We start from the raw sequence: 26,405 nt of genomic DNA on the forward strand, positions 1-26,405 counted from the left end.
GGAGGGAAGTCCAGGAGATTCTTTGGAATCTTGTTTCTATATTGTATGTTGGATATGTGACTGTAAAATTTTAATCTGAAAAACCAAATAAATAAAGTTATTTTAAAATTAATTAATTAATTAATTAATTAATTAATAGGCCATAGGATTACTTAACTAGCCAAGGGCCTGGGAGAAAAGGAACCTTTTCTCCTGCATCTCATGAAGGCAACAGATGAACCTCCCCGGGAGAGAATTTCATGAACAGGGAGCCACTACAGAAAGGGCCTGTTCTTGTATTGCATATCCTGGACTTTGTATCCTTGTTTAAAATATATTTATATAGACATCTGCTGAAGATCATACTTCATATATCTGGCAGACTCCAAGGAAGGTGACGCCAGAATAAATATGTTTCAGGTGACACAAGGGTAGTCATTGGTAAACTGGAATACTTGTGACATCATCTATCCAGCCAATCACCTGGGAATTTCCCAACAACAAAGAGGTCTGGGTTACATTGTCACATTGATTAGCTGGGAAAGGTTTAAGGGCATTTTCTGATTCAGTTTACACAGATGAAACTACTTTTAGAAAAGATTCACGCTAGCAGCTATGTCAAGGAAGAATGACTTTTGTAATCTGGGGCTTCTCTGGAGGGGTGGCCCCAAAACCAACAATGCAGGCAGGTAAAAAGCTTCATTGCATACTAAGGTTCAGAGATGCTATGTCAGAGGTAAGGTAAAAAAAGGGGGGTGAATAAGGAGCAGGTGGCGCTGTTGTCTAAACCACTGAGCCTCTTAGGCTTGCTGATTGAAAGGTTGGCAGTTTGAATCCGCACAACGGGGTGAGCTCCCATTGCTCTGTCCCAGCTTCTGCCAGCCTAGCAGTTCAAAGGCACACCAGTGCAAGTAGATAAATAGGTACTGCTGCGGCAGGAAGGTAAACGGTGCTTCCGTGCGCTCTGGCTTCTGTCACGGTGTTCCTGAAGCAAGATGAGTGCCACACCCCAAAGTTGCCTTTGACTGGACTTAACCGTCCAGGGGTCCTTTACCTTGCTATGTCAGATCAGGACATGGGGGTAAGATTTATTATATCCAGATGCAGCATTTACCGAGGCAGCTTTAAGAGTCTCCAGAGTTTATTTACCGGTATTTATTGCTGTTAGTAATTATAGTATTGTTCATGAGAAAGTCCAGTCACCTGACCAATTTGCTAAGCTGTGGGATTTGTGCCTTTGATGCGCAGTTCTAGAATACAGTCCCAAGACTGTACAGTCAGTGTGAGATGAGTGAGATGTGGTTCAGGCTTCTGAGATCACTCTGTGAAAGGAATAGGGGGTCTCTCATCAATTGTTGCAGGGTTGCCGCATTTCAAAAAGTGAAAAGCCAAATACAAAAGTTGTTGAGTTTTTTGGGCAAAGTTGTTGTGCTGCCATATGCCCGGGTTTTCGACAATTTTTGAAAATTCCGTCCGGACACTATTTTCGATGGATGAATCCTGGGTATGTCTGGGAAATTCCTGACTTATGGCAGCCCTAATTATCAGCACCTCTAACTACAGTTCCCAGGATTCGGAGGGGGGGACGACGACGACGACGACCCAGGACTGTTAAAGTGGTGTAGTGGTGCTTTAAAGGCATGCTGTACTTTTAACCATTCTGTACAACATCTGGTGGTGGGGAAGAGATATGAATATAAAATTAGGTTTCAGATTACTTTGAGAGACATTTTATGTCTTTAGTTCAAAGCTTTTTGATGCAACTTTTAATCAAATTATCTCCAAGGCAGTTTACCCAGCAGTACAAAACAAACAACAACACAGTGGCTTTTGTTCCTCTGGCTACTGGCAGAAACCAGAGTCTCCCCTCGCTCTCACATCTGTTGTTCCAGAGCAGCTGCCAGTTGAGTAAAGTTATCTCCCTGCAGCCACAGCTCTGTCATCTAATTTAACCGTTAGAATCTTATCTTGCCATGGAAATACAACTACATAAAGCAGGAGGCTTAGCAATTTAAAGTACAGTATGACGAGGAACAAGCAGCTGGATCACCTGCCTACCTCCATCCTTTCTTTTGAAAGCCATTTCCTCAACTCGCCAGTGGGCAAGAAGTGTGAAAGATAAAATGTTTTCCTCACAGTTTGTTGAGTGTGGTGTAGTGGTTAGAGCTGGCGAACTAGGACCTGGGAGACCAAGGTTCAAATCCCCCACAAGACTACAAAGTTCATGGGGTGCTCTTTGCCCAGCCACCCATTGTCTCTCAGCCAAACCTACTCCTCAGGATTGTTACAAGGATAAAATGTGGAGTGGGAGAACCATGTATGTAAATATAAGAACAAATAATAAATAAACCATTCTTTCTTCCCCCAACCTGGTGCCCTCCAGAGGTTGAGGACTACAACTCCCATAGTCCCTGACCATTGATTATGCTGGCTGCAAATGATGGAAGTTGCAGTCCAACAATATCTGGAGGGCACTAGGTTGAAGGCTGCCATAGAGGTGAGGAAGTAGGTAACGTGGTAGTCTTATAATGTTGTTGGACTTCAACTTTCTGCCTATGCTGGTAGGGACTGATGGGAACTACAATCCAACATCATCTTGAGGACTCAACTTCCGTTTTTTTCTAAACATTTCCCTGCTCCGCTAGCCAGAAGAAAGTAAGAGCTGCCTATAGAAATCAAATACTGTAGAGAACTCTTTTTAGATTTTATCGACTTAGATTTTACTTAGATTTTAGATTTTTTTAGATTTTATCGACTACAGCCTAGTAGTAGTATTAGGCAGGCATTCCTGCTAGGTGTTATTTTGTAAAAAATTATTATTATTTCAGCGTTTTTAAACACTTAGGTTAGACTAGAGCCTCACTGAACTCTTCTTGTGAGTAGACATCTAACCCATCCACATATAAACCAATGAAATATTAGACTTCTTTAAGCAGGTGAGCGCTGGATCTGTGCTGGCAGGACAATTTAAGTGGGCATTTTCTGTAACTTTCGTGTTTTGCGAGTGGGAATTTTGAAAGGAAGTCCAAACGAGCCCAGTTCCTAAACTACTGTCTCAGCTTCTAGCTCCACTCATTTATGTTATTTATTTTCTGTATTAATTTATTCCCCCTCCTAAAAAAAGATCCCAGGGCAGAAATGACATAAGGCCTAAGTTAAACGAGAATATCAAATCAGGTCAACATAAACTTCATACAAATTAAACTGCAACAATGAGAATTTCAAGCTAGCATCCCTCACCTTTAAAAGGATGGCGGGCAAAGAGGTGCGAATGCATTTGTTATGAGCATAGTCTACATCTGAAGTCGCACGGTTAGGGCGATTAATTTATTTTTTTTATGTTCAAAAATGCCTTAATGCCCACCGAACTCCGAAATAGGTCCTGGCTTCCCAGAAAATAAATGCTCTCCTGCTACCTGTTGCGGAGGACGCGCTGCTGCCCAACTACACCTGCCCTAAAACACGGACTTTACCAATTTCCACGGGCAGAGCTTTCTCACTTCCGCTCAAGAGGAGAAAAGAGCCGGTTTATAACGTGAGCCCCGGAAGCTTCCTCTCCTAAGCAAAAAAAAGGCAGTCTATACTTTTTTCTTTATCTTTGCGGTCCACTAGGATTATCGAAAGTTGTAGGAGGGGGGAGAAAGAAAGAGTGTCCTCCACGATCCCATGGTGCCGTGCGGCTGCGCGCATGCGCAAAGGGAAAAGAACGTGCGACGGAGTTTCCCTCCGACGTTTATTTGAGGCGCCGCCGGTGGCGTAATTCGAGCTCCGGAATCTTGCCGCCTTTTGAAACTTCCCGCCGGGGAGACCTCCGAAGAGCCGCAGCCTGACAGGGCGGCTGCAGTCCAGAGAGCTCAGGCCATAACGACCCCACGTCCCACGCTTGGGAGAGGGGGGGTCTCCTTTTCCCCCTCGCCGCCGCCATGTCGGCGGGCTTCTCCTTCGGAGCCGGGACTCTGCCTTCGGCTACCGCAGCTGCTGCTGGTACTGGAGGCGGCGGCGGAGGGGGCTTCTCGTTTGGAGGCACCCCGAGGTAAGCAGGGCGTGGGGAGGCGGGGAAAGTGGGGAGGCGCCTCGGGCGGAGCGGGGAGTAGGCTTGGCCGGCAGGGCTCGGTTGAGGGCATCGCCTCCCTGCCATTATTATCCTCGTCTTGTTACGTAGAACACGCGCGCCCAAGTTGCTCGAGGCTGCGCACGTGGCTCCCTCCCCCCCACGCCCCTGCAGCCCTGTGAGGTAGGCTATGTTATGTGGTGAAAATATCTCCCATCTCCAGCTTCGTGCCTGGGATTTTAGTTTGGGTCTTCCAGAATCCACGCTGGGATTTATTTTGAAGTGTGCTGTGAACAGCAGCCGAAGTGAAGTACTTAAAAAAGAAAAAGCTCAACTAGAATTTCAGCGATAAAAGCATATTTATTATTATTATTATTATTATTATTAATAATTGAATTTGTATACTGCTCTCTACCCAGAGGTCTCTAGGCGGTTCACAGAACAAAATCAAAATATAAAACCACAAAAAACATAATCAAAATAAAAGCAACAACCCAATAACACCCATATATGATAGTTGCCACAACATGTCCAGCTTGTAGGGTGAAGTGATTTTGGATGTCTCAGAAAGAGCCACAATAAATAATAGCTAAACTCAATAGCAAAACCTAAGACTGCAATTGTAGTCACACATTGGGTTAAGTCCCATTGGGCTCAGTGGGACTTGCTTCTGGGTAAGTGTGCATCTGGGATGGTGAATCTAGGGGAGAAACAAGTATGTCCTGTGAAGAATATTAGATATCTACAGACTGCTGGCTGTTTTCTTTTGGACAAAATAAAAAAAAAATCATTCCAGTAGCACCCTGGAGACCAACTAAGTTTCTTCAGACATCTTCTGTACTTAAGCCAGCTGTACTCAGCTTCTCTGAAGGAATAATCCAAACATCATGAGCCTTCTGCTTGTTTCTTTCACACAGAGAAGCTTCCAGAACCCTCTTGAATTAATTAGAATAGGAAAGATCTCTACACATCTGACCAATACTTTCTGTACCAAGAAATGCAAACTGATAATGCCATGCTTGTTTATGCTGGAAATTCACTTGCCATTTAAATAATAATAAACAGGTACATAATGTTGCAATGCAGAGTGTTCCTGTTTAGCTCCCTCACTTCCCTTGCTCCCCCTGCAGCAGCCAGCCACTATTTTATGGTTGCTGAGCATCCTCATTCCTCACTAAGCTCTTTAGGAGGTATTTATGTATTGGTTTTAATAATAATAATAATAATAATAATAATAATAATAATAATAATTTATTATTTGTACCCCGCCCATCTGGCTGGGTTTCCCCAGCCACTCTGGGCGGCTTCCATAGAAACAAAAAAATACACTAAAATATTACACATTAAAAACTTCCCTGAACAGGGCTGCCTTAAGATGTCTTCTGAATGTCAGGTAGCTGTTTATTGCTTTGACATCTGATGGGAGGGCGTTCCACAGGGCGGGCGCCACTACCGAGAAGGCCCTCTGCCTGGTTCCCTGTAGCTTTGCTTCTCGCAATGAGGGAACTGCCAGAAGGCCCTCGGCGCTGGACCTCAGCATCCGGGCAGAACGATGGGGGTGGAGATTCTATTCTCTGTATATTTTCTTGAGTTTCTGTTCTTAAATTTTCCTGTACTTCTCCAGCAGTCAGGATTCCCACTAGCCTCTTGTGTTTTCGATGGTGCTGTTTTAAGTACATAAGATAACTGATTTCACTATTAGCATAGAGGATGATAATGATGGAAGGGGTTTAGGCTAAGCTCACCATCACATTGAACACACTACGTTTTTGTGTTCTTTTTTCCTCGATATTCTTTACACTGATTGCATTGTGTCTGACACTCAGGGTGTTAAAACATCAAATAAACTTTACAAGTCCTGATGAGAATAGCTGTCAGATTTTATTTGTGTTGTCCTCGCAGTTGCTTTCCATATTGTGGCTATGATAGAGCTCATCTGTACTGTCTTATAATATATTACATTCGTACTGTCGTAACTTTAAGCCATTTAAACCTGCTGGTTACATCATTATTAATTTTGCAACATAGACATTCCATGTCTGAAATGTTATATGAGATCCAAAACAGAGTTGACAGCAATTATAGAAGCTGCTTAGAGCCAACAGCGTCACGTAAACTTTTCTGCCTGATAGATGATGGTGAGTGAACAATAGTAGAAATTGAAAACCATGTATGAAATGTGTTGCATTGCTACAAGGATTTTTTTTATTCTACTTCAGTCTGAAAAAGAGCTCACTTTTAATCTGCTAATAACTTCTTTTAAAACTTGTTCTGGGATGTGAGAAATAAAGTTAACTGTATATCTCTGGGATAGTCAGGTCCTACCCCTCAGACTGAAAATGTAAAGAATTTTGTGTTTCCTAAAATATTTCCAGTAATGTCAGAAGTTTAGTTTGAGAGCCGCTTCATTCTAGTGGACTGCTTTTTATTCAGCTTGAGTTGAAATCACTAATGTCTTTGGATCTCTGTCTGTCCCTTTCCATATAGGGTTCTGAAACATGTAATTAGTTACTTGATTATGTTAACACTGCAAATACAATTGGTTGTTTTAAGTGTTTGTCTGTGTTAAAATAATGACAGACAGCAAAAAAAAAACCCAAAAAGGCAACATAAAGGTGAAATATCTGCTGGTAGCATTTACGTTCATATTAAAGGGAGAAATATGGACGAGGCATTTTGACTTTCAAACTGTTCTGTAGAACTACTGCAATGAAGAAATAAAAAAATGAACGTGTGTTAAATTTAACTAATTTATTTGTCTTGTAATGTAGCTCAACTGGAGGGCTTAATTTTGGGACATTGGGCTCGACAGCTACAGCAACTACAACCGCTTCATCGGTAGGCTTTGGAACTGGACTTTTTAGCTCAAAACCTGCCACTGGTTTTACATTGGGAGGGGCTAATACAGGTAAAATATTATATTTCTACACTTTGAAGATGAGACAAATATAAAGACATTTGAAATGTGTAAAAAAATATAGTAGGTTATAAATAACCATATATGCATTTGGTTAAAAATAACACTTTATATACCGGTATACTAGACAAGCATATATGGAACTGTAGTTGTTTGCATATATAGTGATATGATATACCTTTTTTTCTTTTCTCTTTATGCACTTTTTATTTTTACTTTATTTTGTTCAATAGAAAAATTAAAAAGGTGAGCCTTGAACTGATAATTGATTTGAGAATTAGTGATGAGAATTAGTGGCAAAATGCAGGAGTAGCTAAAATTTCAGATTATATTCAGTAATTTTGCTCCTTGCCAAAAATATTTATATCTTCATTATTAAAAGCACTCTCTGGTTATATAGTATTATTAGAGAGCTGATAATGTATTAAAAAAATTATTTATGCATTTTACATATCTTAATATATCAGTTAAACAGTTGTCATCGTTTATCTCACACTCTGACTTCCACACACATCCCTCTGGGGGGTCCTATTTAGTCCTTGTTAAGCTGCATCTCCTTAATTACCACCCCTCTTCTGCTTATTTTATCTGCTGCTAATATACCTAATGCCACTTGGAAGTTTATCTGATTGTTATATTTTTTTCAATATTTGCCAAAGTATTCCCACTCTTCTTTTATATCCAACTCATCTTGATTTCTTATCTTTGCAGTCAACATTGCTACTCCTCATATTCTATTAGCTTATTCTGCCAGTCTATTTTTGTCCTTCCACCTTTGGGCATAAATTATTCTGGCCGCTGTTTTTGCATAGAGGAAAATAGACTTAAGTACTTTCTTGGGTATTTCCCCCTCTACTATACTCAGTAAGAACATCTCTGGTTTCTTGGGAAAAGAGACCCTTAACATCTTTTTTAGTTCTGAGTATATCATCTCCCAATACTCTCTGGCTTTCTTACAACCCCACCCAACACTTGTGTTTAAATATCCCTTCGATCTGCTGATAAATCTATTAGGCAACAGGCAATAGAAGTGTTGTTTATTAAACTCAGGGTTTTTTGTACTATTACACAGGATCAGCAACCACCATGGCTACAGGATTGACACTTGGTAAGTGCTATATGTTCAAAACTAACTTTGCTTTTTCTTTAAATGGGGTGTGACTTTCAGAGCTGCCCAAACGAAAAGTTCTGCATTTGGATGGTGAGAGACTAGGAATGCTGGATAAACCCCAAAGATGACTAAAGTGTCAAGAAGAAAAATATGAAAGTAAAAACTGTAGATAAGATACATTAGGAACATATAGACAAATATAGTTCAAATCCAGATGTAACATTCAGCTCCCCACCTCCTTTCCATGGCCTTGTTAGCCTTCCTGATCCCCAGTCTCCAAAGCTCTCAGCTATTCATGTGTTGTTATGATGTGTGCTATTCAATTTCTATAACCTGCCTATGTGATATTTTCCCATTATCTTTCTATTTGTTTTCCTGTTTTCTTTGTTTTCTTCATGTTCTTTTTATCAAGTCTGTCTCTTCCTCCCATTTTTCTCAAAGGTGCCTGTATTCAGGCCACAGCCACAGTCCATAGCCGTCAACAATTCTGCTTCCACACTGTATAATCTGTTAAGGGCGTACCATTGATATGAGTTAGAATTGAGCTAGCATGTCTTGGCTGTGATCTCATGCCTGATGCAGCTTGGGTGTGATCCTGGACTGGGCCCTGCTTCCAGGTAACCAGGTTGTAGAAGTGGTCAGAAGTATACTTTTAGCAGGTGCATCTGATTCTTCATCCAGTTGCTCCTTAGTTAAAAGGACTAGGCCACTGTCATTTATGCATGGTGATCTCTGAGTTGGACTACAGTAAAGTACTCTATGTAGGGCCACTATTGAAGCTGGGTAGTGATAGCTGGTGCCAAATTCTTCTGCCTGTGTTTTGACCGGAATGGCCCAAAGAGTATATTGTGCCACTTATTGTCCACTTGATCTGTCTACAGTTTCTGGCTACTATCCTTGGTCCTGATGGTTGTCCTGTAAAGCAGTGAATAGCTTGGACCCATTATATTTTAGGTTCTCCAATGCTCTGAGATGAACCAGAAACCTTGTTTTAGGTGATACATATTAAAAACATGAAACTTGTAGGTGCCCAGGGTTGACCTTCCCCAGTGGTGGTGATGGTTTTGTCATCGTATCCCCTGGGAATGGGGGACAACAGTGTTGGGAAGCAGTGCATATATTATTGGTTGTTGTTTTTAAAAGAATTTCAGAAGCATTCAAAATATGGGAAGCTTGGCTATCTCTTACTGCTAGTTGTTGTTGTTTAGTCGTGTCCGACTCTTCGTGACCCCATGGACTAGAGCACGCCAGGCACTCCTGTCTTCCACTGCCTCCCGCAGTTTGGTCAAACTCATGCTGGTAGCTTCGAGAACACTATCCAACCATCGCATCCTCTGTCGTCCCCTTCTCCTTGTGCCCTCCATCTTTCCCAACATCAGGGAATGCTAGTACATATTGTTAAATGAGTTTGCTGCTTTGAGTCTAATGGAAGAGTGATTGAAAAAATTAATGTGGCTTTGCTCACTTTTCACTGGCTATATACAGATCTAGAGTAATAAATTTAGAATTCTTAATTTTACTGAACATACCCAGTTTAAGTGGCATGAAAACAAGAATGGCATTTTATTGTTCTTTTACAGGCACACCTGCTTCTACTTCTGCAAGTACAACAGGACTTAGTCTGGGATTCAGCAAACCTGCAGGATCAGCCACACCATTTGCTTTGCCTATCTCTTCTGCCGCCTCTGGCCTCTCACTTTCCTCTGCTCTTGCATCTGCGCCAGCAACAGGTAATATACACTTATAGTTTTGTGTTTAAATCAAATTTCCATTGTTCACAAACGCATAATCGTAATTGTTCCTAAAAAAGAAACCAGGTGAATCAGTGCAGTTCTGATAAAAATGATTGAACATTCTCATACTGGTATTAGTTTAGTTTGGTACATTGAACTAACTTGAGAACATGGTACATGATAGGGAAGCCAGTATGAAGGATGCTGAAAGACGCATCCTACGTCTGATAAGTGGAGAAAAGTGCCAAAAAACTCTGCTTTGTTTGTCATCAAAATCCCTTTAACTGCACAGTGATGTAAGATTGGAGCGTATACATCATGCCTAAGGTATACTTGCCTCAGAATGTATGCTGTAAGATTGGTGTGGGGGGAATCTATAGCCCTCTAGATATTGCTGGACTACAGCATGTATCATTCCTAACCCTTGGCCATGCTGGCTAGAGTTGGAGTTGAGCAACATTTGCATGGCCACAGATACTTTTGAAAATTTGCTTTCCTTTAAAAGGATGTCTGTTGCCCCAAGTCCTTGGGATGATTTAGTGCAAGAGTGCTTAATCCATGCAAATAAACGATGACAGCGATAACAGCAGGTAGAATTTGTGAAAGTTTCTGCCATATTGTCCACAACTGAATTCCATTAGTTGTTTATTTAGCAGGTAATAATATAGCTATTATTATGAAGGAAAATCTGCATGCATGTCTTCATCTTACACCTCTTCTTAATATTCAGGGTCCACTGGCTTTACGCTGAACTTGGGAGGCACAGCTCCAACCACAACAGTATCCACAGGACTTTCTCTTGGGGGAGCCTTAGCTGGTTTAGGAGGGACACTCTTCCCAAATGCAAGCTCAGCTGCTACAGGTGACAAGCCTTTTATGTGCGTCTGCCTCCTCAGATTTGTCCAAGATGCGCATCTTATCAAGACGGTTGAGATACTGTGTGTTTTGCTAATCCTTTGGTGCTAGAACTAAGTAATTGTTCCTGGTCCTTTATTTTGAAGTGCTTGGGTTTGTGGTCATCTACATTAACAACTAATAAATGAACAGCATCACTTGCTGTGTTCCTATCTGAAAATTAGAAATAGTTTGGGGCTCAAGGTCAACAGAGAGTTCTCAGGAGTTAAGTTGCTTTCTGAGAGTTTCTGAGATCAGTGAATCAAGGATGAACCTCTGCCCACCTTAGAGCTTGGAATAACACCCACATAGTCGGGTGTTGATGTTTCTCGGAAGATTTCTGAAGCTCACGGCCTTATCCCTACCATTTTTGGCTGCAGAGCAGGGTTGATGATGAACACAATTTTTCATTGCCTACACATACTACAGTGGTACCTCGCAAGACAAATGCCTCGCAAGACGAAAAACGCACAAGATGAAAGAGTTTTCCGTTTTTTGAGTCGTTCCGCAAGACGAATTTCCCTATGGGCTTGCTTCGCAAGACGAAACGTCTTGTGAGTTCTTGCGAGTTTGTTTCCTTTTTCTTAAAGCCGCTAAGCCGTTAATAGCCGCTAAGCCGTTAATAGCCGTTAATAGCCGCTAATAGTCGTGCTTCGCAAGACGAGAAAACCGCAAGACGAAGAGACTCACGGAACGGATTAATATTGTCTTGCGAGGCACCACTGTACAAGTTTTGTTTTCCCCACATTTACATATGGGTTCTAGCTGGTGAATGTAGACATAACATGCCTTTGATTTTCACTACTGGCAATTCATTGAGGATATATTGCTTTAAAAATGTTATATTCAGACTATTTTCAATACTGATGCATGACCATAAGAAGTCTCTGATACAGTTGATGGATTACTTGCAGGGCTCGGACAGAATGCTTTCGGTTTGACTCTAGGGACGGCTGCAGCACCTGCTACTACAGTTAATGAAGGTCTTGGTGGCATAGACTTCAGTAGTTCTTCAGATAAAAAGAGTAAGTTTTTATGGATGCAGCTTGGAAAGGTGTTTCTCCAAGAATACTTACGAGGCACTGGCTTTTTTCTGTAACTGCATGGGGACTCATTAAAACAACAAATTCTAAATCTATCTTTTTAAATAGGAAACTATTTAATGAAACGTAACTGCTTTATGATTCTACTGCTATGGGATTTTGGTGCCTGGTGCTGAGGCTTGTGTTCCCAGTTGCCCCACAGGTCACCAGTACTGTCCACATCAGTACTCCATACACCAGGAGTAGGGAATTTTTGTTCTGGCCAGATTTCTACCCCCCAGGCCATTTCCCCAAATCTGCAGCCACGTCACCTCTGATCTCAGGTGTGGAGCAGGTAGAGACATGGCTGGATCAGCTGCCTGCACACCTGAAACCTGCAAAAAGCAGGATCCAGCTCCCTGTGCACCAGTTGATGCACAGAAAATTGAGTTCTGCTTGGTTCAGGTGCTCAAGTGCGTTCTCCAGGAAATCCTCTCACATACCCTAACTCTGCTTGGTCACTTCTCCTACTCATCCCCTCCCATATACTTTCCCCCTGTCTTTATCTCCAATTGAAGCTCCAACAGTATTTGGAGGGCCATATATTCTCCACCCTGCCCTGCAGCATCTGAAACTATGCCTAGAGCCCCCATAGGATGGATAATAACAGTGGTTTTAAAATACCAGGTTATTTTTGTTAGTGTATTTTTTATTTTTTATTAAAAAACAGCAATTCCCTATTTAAAATCTGAATTTAATGCAGACGTGCTAGTCTGTACTCCAAAATAAAATAATTGCTACCTATCAAAATATGCTTTGAAAACGTCTGACCTGAGATTGGTTAAATGACACTAACTGTGCAATCCTACCCGTATCTGGTGACCCTTAAAGTAAAACAAGTCAGGGAACTGGCTGCTGTTTGTTCAGAAGCGGTGACCCAGAAACTAGCATTTTCACAAATAATATTTGAAGCTTTTAGCCGAGGGTAATAGGGGTGGGTATCCTTTTTAGAAAAGAGAGTGATCAATGGTGTTCAGTATAAGAAACCTATTGATATTTTCATAATTCAAATTTAGGAGCATGTTTTTGTTATACTAAGAGTTTTAACTTCCTTTCCCCCCTCAGGTGACAAAACAGGAACGAGACCAGAGTAAGTGCACCAAATATTCATAGCTGGAAAAATACCTGTTGGGACCAGGTGCCTCTTAAATGGAAGGCAACCAATAGCTTCTTATTTTATTTATGTATACATAAATTTCTGTACCGCTAAATATTCTTAAACCAAGGTACATAAGATCAATGTAAACAAAAAAAGACAGAGATCAGAAGAACATAAAATGGGTCGTATGGAAAGGTAAGCTTGTGTGAATAAATGTTTTAAAGTGGTGTCTTAAATGAAGCACAGAAGACGCCTGCCTAATACACAAATGCAATGAGTTCCACAATATTGGCACTGCTATGCCAAGTACCCCATTCTTATGGCTGTATAACGTGTACCACAAGGGACAGTTAGTCATGCTTCTCCAACAGATCTCAAATAGGCAGGAATGTATGGAGAACGGTGGTCCTTCATGGAGGGTGGTCCCAAGTTATTTAGAGGTTTATATGATAACAGTTGCACCTTAAATCTGGCCTGATAGTATATTGAGAGAAGATTCTTCACCATTAGTTTTGCATGCTGTCAAGGAGCACCACCAAGCTCCTAACCTGCTACTTTACAGACAATAACCCTGGTCAGAAGAGGCAAGTTGGCCAACCCACAGAGCCTGCATATTGCCAGGATTCCAGCTTAGTTTATTGGCCCTCATCTAGGCTACCACTGCACTTGGACCCTGGTCCAGGACTTGCATGGCCACACCTGGTTCATGGTGCTTTCCCGATGTTGGACTCCAGTTTCCACCATCCCTGAGGCTGTTGGAAGTTTACGTCAGTGACCTCCTAAAGGGTACCGAATTGTTTACACTTAGTGGACTAAATTGATTGGGTTTAATCTTTGTGATAACAAGTTAGGATGATGAAGTTGGTGCAGATTTGACTGTGATGTTGTAATTTCCAGAGAAGATGGTACCGCTTCAAATAGTATGTTCATTCTCAACACTAGTTTCTCATTTCTGTAGAAGAAAAATATTTGGGGTTGCTGGGGGAAATAATGAGAAAGTTTTCCAAAACTTTCTTCTTCTGCTGCTTAATGATAATTGGGGTAGAACATTCAGAAAATTCAGTGGTTAATGGGCTTAGTGCTGTTCTTTGCATCTGTTGTGTTAAATAAAAGCTGCTGCTACTGCAGTTAAGAGAGTGTCATGCTAATAATAATGTGCATGTCTGTTGGCAGGGATAGTAAAGCCCTGAAAGATGAAAATCTACCTCCCGTAATCTGCCAAGATGTAGAAAATCTTCAGTAAGTATTTCCTGGGTCCTTGGAATTCCAGATCTCTTCTTTTACTGAAACTTACCTTGGAGATGTCTTGGACTAGTAAGAGTACTCTTTTGTTCACAGTTTCAAAATACTTGGTTTTGACAGCTGTGGGTATACTGTTCTGCAGATGCTGTGAAGGAACCTCAGGTCTTGCTTACCTGAAGTCCCTTCAGTAAAATGTAACTGGTGGGCTGCTGGCTGGAATCAGCCCACAAGGTTCTTCCGTTGGGCCCATGATAACTCCGTCACAGCCCTAATCCTTGTCCACTCCACCACGGCTTTTCCTGTTGTTCCATGATGTGAGGAGAGTTCTCTTGGGAGAGAGGGGAAGGTGACGGAGGGGAGAGGCTTAAGCTTCTCCCCTCTTTGCAGTGCTTCTCTCCAGCACAGCTGAGATCTGAGATTGCAGCTCAGGAATGGGAAAGGTGGAAATTGGTTTTCCATGCTTTGCGTCAAGAAAGGGAAGTCCCTATTGTTAGTGTGCGATGCAGAAGACAAGCACTGAATTGGCCATGGAGAAAGAGGTGTCAGTGTGTGAGAGAGAGGATGGGGGAGAGGGGTCTTCGTTTGTTTGAGATGTGGAGAGTGTGTGTGTGTGCATGCGTGTGCACACATACACTTTATCCCCGAACCACCATCAGTACGCAGCCCTGACTACTTTCTTCTGAGAGTTCCCCGCTCTGGGGAGAGAGAGAGGTTCCTTTGCCTGTAGTTCTGAAGAGCTGGAGTTGGGGGCATTGCATGGATTAATTCTGTCTTCTGATTTCTCCTCTCCCAGGAAGTTTGTAAAAGAGCAGAAGCAGGTCCAGGAAGAAATTAGTCGAATGTCCTCCAAAGCAATGCTCAAAGTGCAGGAAGACATTAAAGCTTTGAAACAACTTTTGTCAGTCGCCGCCAGTGGATTACAGAGAAACACCCTTAATATTGATAAGCTGAAAGTGGAAACTGCTCAGGTATAAGCAACTCTGATGGGGATCACGTGCTAGCCTAAAGCTAGCAAAAATGATAATATTCCTATCCTCTTGGAAAATGCAGATGTGCTTGCCTAACAGCTGTGCTGGGCAGTCCTTGATTTGAAGCAGCTGAGAACTTTGTTTACCGTACAAGTGTAACAGTATAATGTTTGCTGTCCTGAAAGGTTGTTTCCGTTATACAGAAAACTCATCACTTGGTATCTGGCATTGTATCACATCTTCCCTCTCGTGCTTTCCCTGTAGAGTTCAATAGGTCTAGTCTTTTCCAGCTCCCATCTATTAGGTTTCTGAAGCCTCTGGGCAAAATTTTATTGCAGTGGTCCCCAATTAAGTGCTGTGTCCTTGTTTTTCAAAACCCCTGGTCTAAAATTATAGTCTGATCTGTAATCACGTCCCATTCCTTCACCCGCCCCCCAATAATAATGAACATGGTAAAGTTCATCCTTCAGATATTAGCTAATTAAATTATCAGGAATAAATTGTTCACTGAATCAGGTGTGTCATTTTATAGAACTACAAGAATTACAAGGGGCATTTTTTCCACTTCATGTTTTTGTAGGAGCTTAAAAACGCTGAAATAGCATTAAGAACACAGAAAACGCCGCCTGGCCTTCAACATGAAAATTCAGCACCAGCAGAGTGAGTACAGCCTTGCATGTCTTGCCCTTAATAAGTGTTTTTATATTGCATGTTGTATAGTTAGTCATATATTGTATACAGGTTCAAGCCTTATATTGGATATGGGTTTAATATAAAATACGCTTTTGTATCTGCATGGTTGGTTCACTCAGACTGTCCTGTATCTCATGCTAGAATACTGCACAAGGAAAGTAAACTAAATCCGAATGTATTATTTTGATTCCACAAGCAGAGTATGATAATTGCTATGAACCCTTTGCAGAGATATTCTAGGGACTATTTCTCTTTTGCACATAGTTCTAAGGGATCAGCCTTCTGAGCTTCTTTCAAATAGATACCAAAGGGTGTAATAATTCGATTCTGGCTGGACTGATTCCTCACTGTAGTGGGAGGCGTTTCCTGAGAAATAATTAGTGTTTTTCCTTTTAATTCGGGACATGATTTGAATATGGCCAAAATAATTTAGCTGGGTGGAAAGACAAATTCTTTAAATTGCCTTTTACAATAAAAGGTTACTGTAATATGGTAGGCTTCCCCTGGCTTTGTTAACAGGGGGTGTATATAGAATCATGGAATTGAAGAGTTGGAAGGAAGCATGTTCTTCATCTAGTCCAACCCCCTGCAATGCAGGAATCTTTCTCCGAATGTGGGGCTCAAACCCATGAACCTGAAATTAAGATTCTCACACTCTGCTGATTGAGGGAACTCGACTTCTCCTCCCCCACTCGTGATTGAGAGCAGTTAGTGTGTACACAGGTTATTTGGGGGTTTTTTTATCCTGCTTTTTAGCAGAAAAGGCTTCCAGAGCAGCTTATATAATGAAAATAAGACAGTTCCTGACCACAGGCTGACCATCTGAAAGACGTGACAAAAAAGAAGGGAATTGGACAGAAGAAAATAAGAAAATTCATGCACCGTTTCTGAAAGTTTAAAATTAGACATGAATACTTTCTGTAGAGTTCTTTATTCACTCTTGTCATTTAAATGCTCTAAAATATACTTAATTTAGCTACTTCAGGATCTTGGTTGAACAGTTTGAAGTACAACTGCAGCAGTACAGACAACAAATTGAAGAACTGGAAAACCATCTTGCCACCCAGGCAAACAATTCCCATATAACCCCACAAGGTAAAAAGTTAGTGATTTCACCAGTTGCCTTAATTGCTATGTCATACCGCACTTTTCGCATCTGGCAGACTCGCAGGGATTTGTGTTCAGATGTTGCCAAGGCAGTAGAATTTGGACACCCCTTAGTGTTGGTTTGATTCCAAATTTAGGGCCGAAGATACAGAAGCTAACATAATTGCTGGGATCCATAAGGTGGGTTCACACACCCAGGAGAGGGCTGGCACCAAAGCATTATTATTTTTTCTTGCAAACAACCTTCACATATATGTCTTTTGACTACAGAACCCAAGCATTTTTTAAAAATCTGAGTGACATCCCCCAAGATCCCCTTGACCAATGCTCTGCGTGAAGAGAGGCTTAGAGGAGGTTTGAGTCTGTTTACATATTCCACTATTATTTGAGTTCCTGTATCACTACATTGAGGATTTTGTATTATACTTCTCAAGTGTGTACGTTAGTTTGAAATGATGGCCTAAGTCTAAACTTCTTGTTTCAGAAAGAAATAACCTTGCTGATAAAACATCAAAAGGACTGTCACCTCCGTTCTCTGTATGTTTAGAGACACCTTTTCTTCCCCCATCATATTTTGACAAATCCCCACAGCTTCCTTAATGCGGTGGTGGCTTTATGTGGTAACTTTATGGCAAATTACATGGTTTCACTGTGAATTTATACTGCAATGTGACTTGATTTTCAAATTTCCCTGTCTTACAGATTTATCCATGGCTATGCAGAAAATCTATCAGACATTTGTAGCTTTAGCTGCACAACTTCAATCCGTACATGAAAATGTGAAGGTAAAGATTGCTTTATAATGTAAAATTGTGACATGATTATCTGGCTTCTTTATGGTGGGTTAAACCACAGAGCCTAGGACTTGCCGATCAGAAGGTCGGTGGTTCGAATCCCCGCGACGGGGTGAGCTCCCATTGCTCGGTCCCTGCTCCTGCCAACCTAGCAGTTCGAAAGCACGTCAAAATCCAAGTAGATAAATAGGTACCGCTCCAGCGGGAACGTAAACAGCGTTTCCGTGTGCCGCTCTGGTTCGCCAGAAGCGGTTTAGTCATGCTGGCCACATGACCCGGAAGCTGTACACCGGCTCCCTCGGCCAATAAAGCAAGATGAGTGCCTCAACCCCAGAGTCGGCCACGACTGGACCTAATGGTCAGGGGTCACTTTACTTTACCTTACTTTACTTTACCTCCTAGTTCTGGCTCCTAGTTCAGACTCCAGGGCCTTTTTACTTCCTGCATTGTTGTATCTTCTTAGATTACTTTCTACTTTTTCTTTTGAAATGGAATATGTTGCTGAAATGTTCCTTGAGGGACTTTAAAGCTAGGAGTTTTTGAAAGTTTTTTTTTCAAAGGTCAGACAGTCTAGCAGCTGTTTCCTGATGGCTTGCTGAATTCATAATGTGAAGTTTTTTAATTCTGAGAATCATGGGCTTTCAGAGGCGCTGTTTCTTTTCATGGTGCTCAAGTTACCAGGTATCATTCAAAATAGTACTTGATAATCTTGAATAGTCTTATTTTTGAAGTGGAGCTGATTCCTGTCTTCATTTATTGTGAGGTAGCCAGATATTTACAGTAGGTGTCACTATACACCTACCAGGCATTTAAATTAGGGAAACCAAGGATTATTTCTGTTGCTAGTACTGTATTCTGTCGCCTGCTGTGTTGATATCTACTGTGAGTTCAGCAAGGGAAATCCTAGCTAGTTTTGTTGTAGAAGCATATTTATAAAAAAATCTCTCTTGCCTTTTACAATAAGGTGTGGGCCCCCCTGGGGGATATCATAAATTTGTCCCTTGGCACCAGGATATTCCCAGGGGAACCGAAGGAGGCAGTGGTGCGCCCGCTCTTAAAGAAAACATCATTAGATCCCTTAGATCTATCCAATTACCGCCCGGTTTCGAATCTTCCATTCCTGAGTAAGGTGATTGAGAGAGCGGTTGCTGAACAGCTTGGTAGGTTTCTGGATGAAACATCTGCTCTGGATCCATTCCAGTCCGGCTTCCACGCTGGTCATGGGACCGAGACGGCTCTGGTCGCCCTAACAGATGATCTCCGCAGGCAGCTGGATCGAGGCGGGTTGGGGCTGCTGATTCTTCTAGACCTGTCAGCAGCCTTCGACATGGTCGATCACGAACTCCTGGACCACCGCCTTGCCGACGTGGGGATCCAGGGCACAGTCCTTCAATGGCTGCACTCGTTTCTCTCTGGTCGGGGACAGAGGGTGGCACTTGGGGGGGAATTGTCATTGCGCCACTCCTTGGTGTGTGGAGTGCCTCAGGGTGCGATTCTCTCCCCGATGCTTTTCAACATCTTTATGCGCCCCCTCGCCCAGCTTGTCCGGAGTTTTGGGCTGGGCTGCCATCAGTATGCCGATGACACCCAACTCTATCTGTTAATGGATGGCCATCCTGACTCGGCCCCAGACACACTGACCAGATGTCTGGAACCTGTGGCTGGATGGTTATGTGGGAGCCGGTTGAAGTTAAATCCTTCGAAGACAGAGGTCCTCTGGCTGGGACAGGGCGATATGGGATTGAGGGGGCAACTCCCTCTCTTGCGGGGGTGCAATTAGTGCCAGCACCGTCCGTTAAGAGTTTGGGTGTAATCTTCGATACCTCCCTCTCTATGGAGGCGCAGATTACAGCTATAACAAAGGCGGCATTTTTTCATCTCCGCCAAGCTAAGCAGTTGGCTCCTTATCTCTCTCGCCCTGACCTAGCCACTGTGATCCACGCGACGGTCACCTCCAGACTGGATTATTGTAACTCGCTCTACGTGGGGCTGCCCTTGAGACTGACCCAGAAACTCCAGCGGGTGCAGAGTGTCGCAGCGAGACTCCTTATGGGGTCTTCACTGCGAGATCACATTCATCCGGTACTATACCAGCTGCACTGGCTCCCGGTGGAGTACAGGATCAGGTTTAAGGTGCTGGTTTTAACCTTTAAAGCCCTATACGGCCTAGGACCCTCGTACCTACGGGACCGCCTCTCCTGGTATGCCCCACAGAAGAACTTACGGTCTGCAAATAAAAACATCCTGAAGATCCCAGGCCACAGAGAGGTTAGCCTGGCCTCAACTAGAGCCAGGGCTTTCTCGGCCGCAGCTCCAATCTGGTGGAACGCTCTGCCACAAGAGACTAGGGCCCTGCGGGACTTGACATCTTTCCGCAGGGCCTGTAAGACAGAGCTGTTCCACCAGGCCTTTGGTCAGAGCGCAGCCTGACCCCCTCCTCTGGCAATCTGCACAGAATTTTGCTTAATGGTTGCCATCAATTTGATTTTAATTAATTTTTATAATGAAAGGTTTTTAGAATATTGGATTATTTTGATTGTTGTTAGCCGCTCTGAGCCCAGCTTCAGCTGGGGAGGGTGGGGTATAAATAAAATTTATTATTATTATTATTATTATTATTATTATTATAAACCAACTCAAGGTGACTTGCAGTAGTAAAACACGATATAACAAATGCAATTAAACCAAAAAGATAAAACAGCAGTCCAGGAGATAAAAGGCCATTAAAACATATTGCATACTACTTAAATGCCTGAGAAAACAGAATGAACTCTGCCCAGTTTTTGAAAGATAATGGAGTTGACAGCAGGCAAATGGGGGTGGGGGAGTTGCTTATCTGGGTACCACCACAGAAAAGGCCCTTTCTCTGTTAGTTATTCAGCAGTGCCTGGAGAAGAGCATTTCTCCAGAACCTAAACTGACAAGAAAGTTCATGTAGCAGAAGATAATGGTGTAGATATTAAGGCTTTAAAGGTCAAAATCACTCCAAATTGAGGCGGAAACTGGAAATATCTAAACCTTCAACATTTACTTAATATAATAAGCCACTTTGAGCTTATGAAAATGTAGAATATATTTTAAAAAACAATACATCTCTAGCATTCTGGTTCCCAGGATCACCTCTTATCTTTAATAACTGCCAATGCACTTCAGGGCCTGTTTTCCAGTTTGTAGCGTTGCCATTGTAAATATTAGCTCACTTGGTTAGAGTGTGGTGCTGATAATGCCAAGATTGCAAGTTTGATCCCCGATATTCAATATTCCTGCATTGCAGGGGGGTTGGTCTAGACCGGGCATAGGCAAACTCAGCCCTCCAGGTGTTTTTGAGACTACAACTCCCATCATCCCTGACCACTGGTCCTGTTAGCTAGGGATGATGGGAGTTGTAGTCCCAAAACATCATCGAGTTCCCTTCCAACTCTACAAGTCTGTGATTCTATGGCAAACCTTTGAAAACTGTACGATCAACTAAGATAGTCTTTGCTGTCTTTTTCAGATGCTCAAAGACCAGTATCTTGGTTACAGAAAAACCTTTTTGGGGGATGCTGTGGATGTGTTTGAGGCCAGGCGAACGGAAGCAAAGAAGTGGCAGACGGCCCCACGTGTTACTACTGGACCGACCCCTTTCAGCAGCATACCAAATGCCGCAGCTGTTGCCATGGCTGCAACACTTACCCAGCAGCAACAGCCTGCTACAGGTCTGAGTGCATTCAAGTTATAGCTTTTAGTGTTAACACAAACGGTAAACTTGTACGATGTTTTATATAAGGTCTTCCTTTGTGTTGGAAATTTAAAAAAAAAAAAATTGTGAGTAACAGTTCATCAAAACGTAGGTAATAGAAAAAGCGGGATAGACTTAGCAATAATTATATACCCAGTATTTAATCTTGTGGTTTTTTATTTGTAGTAGCTTGTTTACTGTATTACTCAACCCTTTCAAATGTGAGTCTTTGTCATCTCTGAATACACATAGGAGAGCTTATCTCTAAAATTATGACACTATTGTATAAACTTTCACATTTGTTGGGAAATCCTAATTCAAATTTGTTTTCCATTATAGCACTTTGTAATTTGAAATTATGCCTCAAAAGGTAGACGAATGTAAGGACCATTAAAAATATTAAGAGAGTTGATTAAAGTAGTTCAGAACTGTGTATAGAAATGGGGGGGGGTTGTAACTGAGGTGTTGATCAAGGGTGAGCAAAACATGGGTAGAAATTAAACAACTTGGGGATGGAGATGTTGACTTCTAATTTATAAAATAATCCAATAAGATATCTTATTGACTGACATATGGCAGTCTAGGTGCTTGAAGTGAGAAGCTAGGTGGTTGCTTCTTTTAAAGTGCCTACCTTCCAAGGAGTTCGGGACCTGCAGGTTGCATTTAGAGAAACTCTGAAACTAGATGACTTTGCCTAAACATGGGTCTGAGCCCAGGTAGCAGTCTCCCTTCTGGACATATCAGAGAGTTACCTTGGCTCTTGGTGTCCTGTCTCCATCAGCCACACCTTTTGTGTTTCTGGTGCTGGGCAAAAAGCAACATAGAGCATTTCTACCTAGAGAGGTATTAAATGAGGTGCTGCTGTTGTAAGTATTGGGATCTACAGGGTATTTCCAGCTTTGACATGCAGTTAACTGTTCACAGCTGGATGCTATAATAAGTGAATCCAAATAGAACATGATGAGATTGAAAGGATTGCTACATCCTTCTAGCTTACTGTAGCAATGCAATTTATTCTTTCCCTAGAAGTGTGCCGAAGTATGACAACTTTTGAATGCATTCCCCAGTTGTTGTTGGTTTTTCTTATGGGGGGGAGGTTTGAATCTGATCTTTAACTACCATAGTCCTCTAAAATCTTTTCCCAAAGCTGTTGAAGCAGTGCTGCCTAAACACTTTGTAAAATTAAGGGGAAAGCACTTTACCTGAAGCCTGGTAGGAAACCTCTCTCGGAATCCAAAATATCCTTCCTTGGAACTGAAATCCATTGATTCAGTGGACCCTGCTTCCGTAGAAGTGTGGGATGGATGCAAAGGACTGTTTAGTTTCGATTTTCTTTTGCACTTCGGTAGCGTAAAGCATAGAACAGAGCTTCTGTGAGTGAGAGGCAGCTGCCCCTTACAGAACAGAAAAGGCACCTTTTGTAGCCAACCTTTTGCCTTTTCTTCTAGTACAAAGGCAGCAAGTTAGGGAAGCGAGTATTTGAATTTGTGCCATCGCTGTAAATTGTATTAGGCCTTGAAAAGAGAAAATTGCAAAAAAAGAGAGGAGGCCGTTAATTTGGAGGTGCAGCTGATAATGTTATAGCAGTGTATCCTAAATGGTATAGCTGTAGATAACTGTGAATATTGAAAGTGTTGACGGAATTTGGAATGGCCATAGCTCAGTGGGCAGAGCATACGCTTGGCATGCAGAGGTTCTAAGTTCAATAAAGGTTGAGGTTTTTGGACAGGAGGGTTAGTAAAGCCTCAGACACTGGAGACTCGCTGCCAGCCACAGGCATTTGGAGCATTGGTTCATAAGCGGCGGCTGTGTGGTTTTCCACCAAAAGTAGCCAAGAGGTCGCAAAACGTATTGCTCATTCTGTGAACTAACTGGCTGTCTTCTTCGATTTGTGTTAAAGAATATTCTGTAACTTAAATGTTAGTGAGGTCTGGTATTTGTGAAGATTCTTGTATTTATGACATAGGGGAGTTTCCCTGGAATAGAGAAGTAAACTTCCCTGAAGTATGGCAGCAGAGGCCATAGGGTTGGGTTTTTGGGGTTGTTTTTTTACAATCATGCTCCTTTCAGAAGTCAAACATTCAGTGTTAATGAGTTTTGCCAGCTCTAGGATATTTTCTTAACTGGAAACAAATGCCTGTGAAATGGTTGAATAGCTGGGAATAATGGTGACTGCTCCACTGTAGCAGAGCACCTCACATTCTGCTCAGCACAGGTTGTATTAAAGCTGTTTAGCCTAGGTAAAGTAGGAATTAAAATAATTAATTTATTGTCTCCTTTGATAGCTATGTCATCCAGACGTTTTCAGGTAAAAATAGTTTAGTGTAGTTACTGCCTTAAGTGTGTGTTGCTACTGACTAAGCAATCAAGATGTGATTGGCTTACCTAAAAAGCACTTTGCCTTGCTGTGTTCCAACACCTTCTAGCACCTAAAGTTTTAGGGATACCCTAACATGTTACTGTCCAGATGCTGTTGGACCCATCAGCCCCAACAGGCCTGCTCAATGATGTCGGGACTTGTAGTCCAGCAACATCTGGAGAGCACAGCATTGGCTACCCTGGTTTGTTGTGTCATTTGACTCTGCAAAGGGTGCAATCGCTGGAAATATTTGCTGGAATGAATGCCTCTCCAAATCATAACACTTCATAGGACCCTGTGCTCGAGCTAGTTGTGTAGTTAAAATCCAATGCCTTGCCACAAATTGAAGCTAAGCTAGGCTTAATTCACTTTATTTTGAAATAGGCTTAGGCAATTTTGGTTGCACCTTTATTGTCAGTACGAAGAGACTTGAGCAATGATATCTTGCGAACCTGGTAGGGAGTGTTGCTGATGTTTACCGTAAACGGGCTCTTAGTAGTGAGCTCTATTTATTTAAACTAAAATTGCTCCTTAGGAGAAAAATATAAAATTTTTTAAAAAATATAATGCAGGTAATTATAGTTTAAAATATTTCATAACATGTGATCCAAAGGTGACAATGTTTACTTACGTGTTTTGGCATGGACTATCTCTAGTGTTACCTAAGTTATGTACGCCTAACTTTTAAATGAGAAGTTATTTGGTTTTCTGGCAGAGTCGCATTAATTCGAGATTGCCATTAAGTTGAAAGTTTGTCAGCTTTAACTATGAAATCCTGTTCCCCCCCTCCCTGTAACTTGAATATAGGTCTGTTTTGAACTATTTTAAAAATCTAGAGCATGCTTTTTATGCAAGCTTGGCTTGGGGGACTTTGGTGTCATCAAACTGTTTAAAGGTCTTCCACCAATGGTGCCTCCTAGGATGGAAAACTGAGACACTTCCTTTAAAAGAGAACACTGGACACTTTTTTTGTTAGAAGCCTAACTTACTTTGGATTGGAATTTTTTTAAGGAGCTGCTAGGTAGAGAGTATATCAATTTGTTTACATCTAGTTTTTATCTGTCAATGCAATGCTTGTTCTATGAAAAGAATAAAACGTTAGATCCTGGCTAAATTAGTTGAACTTGGTTCCCACTGAAATTGGTGGGATAAATTAGTCAAGACTTTCCTTACTTCCTACTCCTTTCAGTAGAAATTATGTTCAACTGGCTTGGTCTGGATCTGACCCAAAATCTTTAGTTAGTGTATAGTGCATACTTGGAATACAGAAAGAACCTCAACTTGCCATATAAGTGCTAAGTACTAATTGCAAGTTCACAACTCTAGTTGCCCTTTACAGCATAATTCTACCTTGAATATAACAACCTCATTTTTGCATTGGATCACCTAAGGTCTGGAGATGTTCCTTTCAAAAGATGCAATGCAGAACAGTGCCTTTTGCTTGATATTTGGCTATCTGTTTAATTAGCAGTTGTGAGGACTTGAATCTCAAGTGTTTGTATATTTACAAGGCCAGAAGGGGACCATGAACACTGTCTGATTTGTACAATACAGCCTAAAAATTGTCACCAACTATTTTCTTTTCTTTCCAAATGGCAGTCATGGTAGATGAATGTACTGTAATGCAATAACGAGGCAGAAGAACTTGACAAATTTTAATTGGGAAGATCAATATCCAAAAGGGAAAATTGAGAACCCTTAGAATCCTGAGTAGCTTTTGTTAATTAAAAAAAACTTGCTGGTAATCATATTGCCAGTTGTCCTTTACTAGCATGCATTAGAGTCATTGCAGGAATACACAAATATGAAGACGCAGGCACAGTATTTGAACTTGTCAAATCCTTCAAGTTTAACTAATGCACTGTTTGCTGTGCTTAAGGGTAGGAATGCTGACTGTACTGTGAAAACTGTTAAGTAGCTTTTTATAAGTTACGAAATTAACCTCCAGATATTTTGTTATAACTTATTTATAAAGAGGGGCTAGTACATAGTTCCCTCCCCACGCCATCCCACCCCGCACAGGACAATGGGTTAAAAATATCCATTTAATCTTGGCATATAAGCATGGATTTTGGCAGTGTGCATATGTAGGGAAACCACTGTCTCTAATCTTCTAAATGATGTTAGAAATTTCTGAATCTGAAATCTTGAATGTATTTGTTAAGGTACACATCTGTGCCTTTTCTGTAAATGTTTATTTAAGCAGGCAAAATGGTTGTAAATGTAGCAAAGTTCTAACAACTCAGTAACTATCATTTTTTTGTGTGAACCAGTTTTAATTGTCATGTTTTGACTTGCTCTAAAATGATCAATAAATTTAATAAAACAAAGTCATTGTCTTGTGTTTTATCAACTTGTTTCACTTTGTTTTTGGTGGGTTGTTTTTTTTTAAAGAACTTGGATAAAATACTCAAATGAGTATTTAATATCAGACATTTGTAACGTGGTAATTTTAACCATGTTCCTATAAAACTTTATTTTTAAAGAATCACTTCTAGCTGCTTGTAGGATATTCAGATATAATTCCAGCAAGGAGCAGAAATTCTAACTTACATGCTGAGTTGTCATAATATCATGGTTTCATGCTGTAGCGTAATATGCTAGGCTTACCAGTAGTTTCATCTTGTATTGCATTTCGTATCTTAAGAAATTACT

General features: G+C 41.5%; 1 protein-coding gene across 5 annotated transcripts in view; it reads left to right on the forward strand.

Annotated features, from left to right (window-relative positions):
- The first annotated feature begins 490 nt into the window (after window positions 1-490).
- Window positions 491-26,405, forward strand: part of NUP58 (nucleoporin 58) — a 36,876-nt gene continuing 10,961 nt past the window's right edge. For 3 of the 5 annotated variants that reach the window (XR_014156147.1, XR_014156148.1, XR_014156149.1), the window contains exons 1-13: window positions 3,678-4,012; window positions 6,802-6,938; window positions 8,020-8,055; window positions 9,639-9,788; window positions 10,522-10,653; window positions 11,600-11,710; window positions 12,833-12,857; window positions 14,040-14,105; window positions 14,902-15,076; window positions 15,657-15,736; window positions 16,746-16,864; window positions 17,579-17,661; window positions 21,167-21,368. Coding sequence is in view for 2 of the 5 variants with exons in the window: in XM_081860386.1 (XP_081716512.1) it covers window positions 3,903-4,012; window positions 6,802-6,938; window positions 8,020-8,055; window positions 9,639-9,788; window positions 10,522-10,653; window positions 11,600-11,710; window positions 12,833-12,857; window positions 14,040-14,105; window positions 14,902-15,076; window positions 15,657-15,736; window positions 16,746-16,864; window positions 17,579-17,661; window positions 21,167-21,368 (1,426 nt within the window). In the remaining 3 variants the exon portion in view is untranslated. Of the gene's footprint in view, window positions 669-3,675; window positions 4,013-6,801; window positions 6,939-8,019; window positions 8,056-9,638; window positions 9,789-10,521; window positions 10,654-11,599; window positions 11,711-12,832; window positions 12,858-14,039; window positions 14,106-14,901; window positions 15,077-15,656; window positions 15,737-16,745; window positions 16,865-17,578; window positions 17,662-21,166; window positions 21,369-26,405 lie in introns of those variants that run through there. The other 2 variants (XM_081860387.1, XM_081860386.1) reach the window with 2 other exon arrangements.

The sequence above is a fragment of the Podarcis erhardii genome, assembly GCF_964252035.2.
Source record: "Podarcis erhardii genome assembly, chromosome: 4".
In the NCBI taxonomy this organism is placed as follows: domain Eukaryota; kingdom Metazoa; phylum Chordata; class Lepidosauria; order Squamata; family Lacertidae; genus Podarcis; species Podarcis erhardii.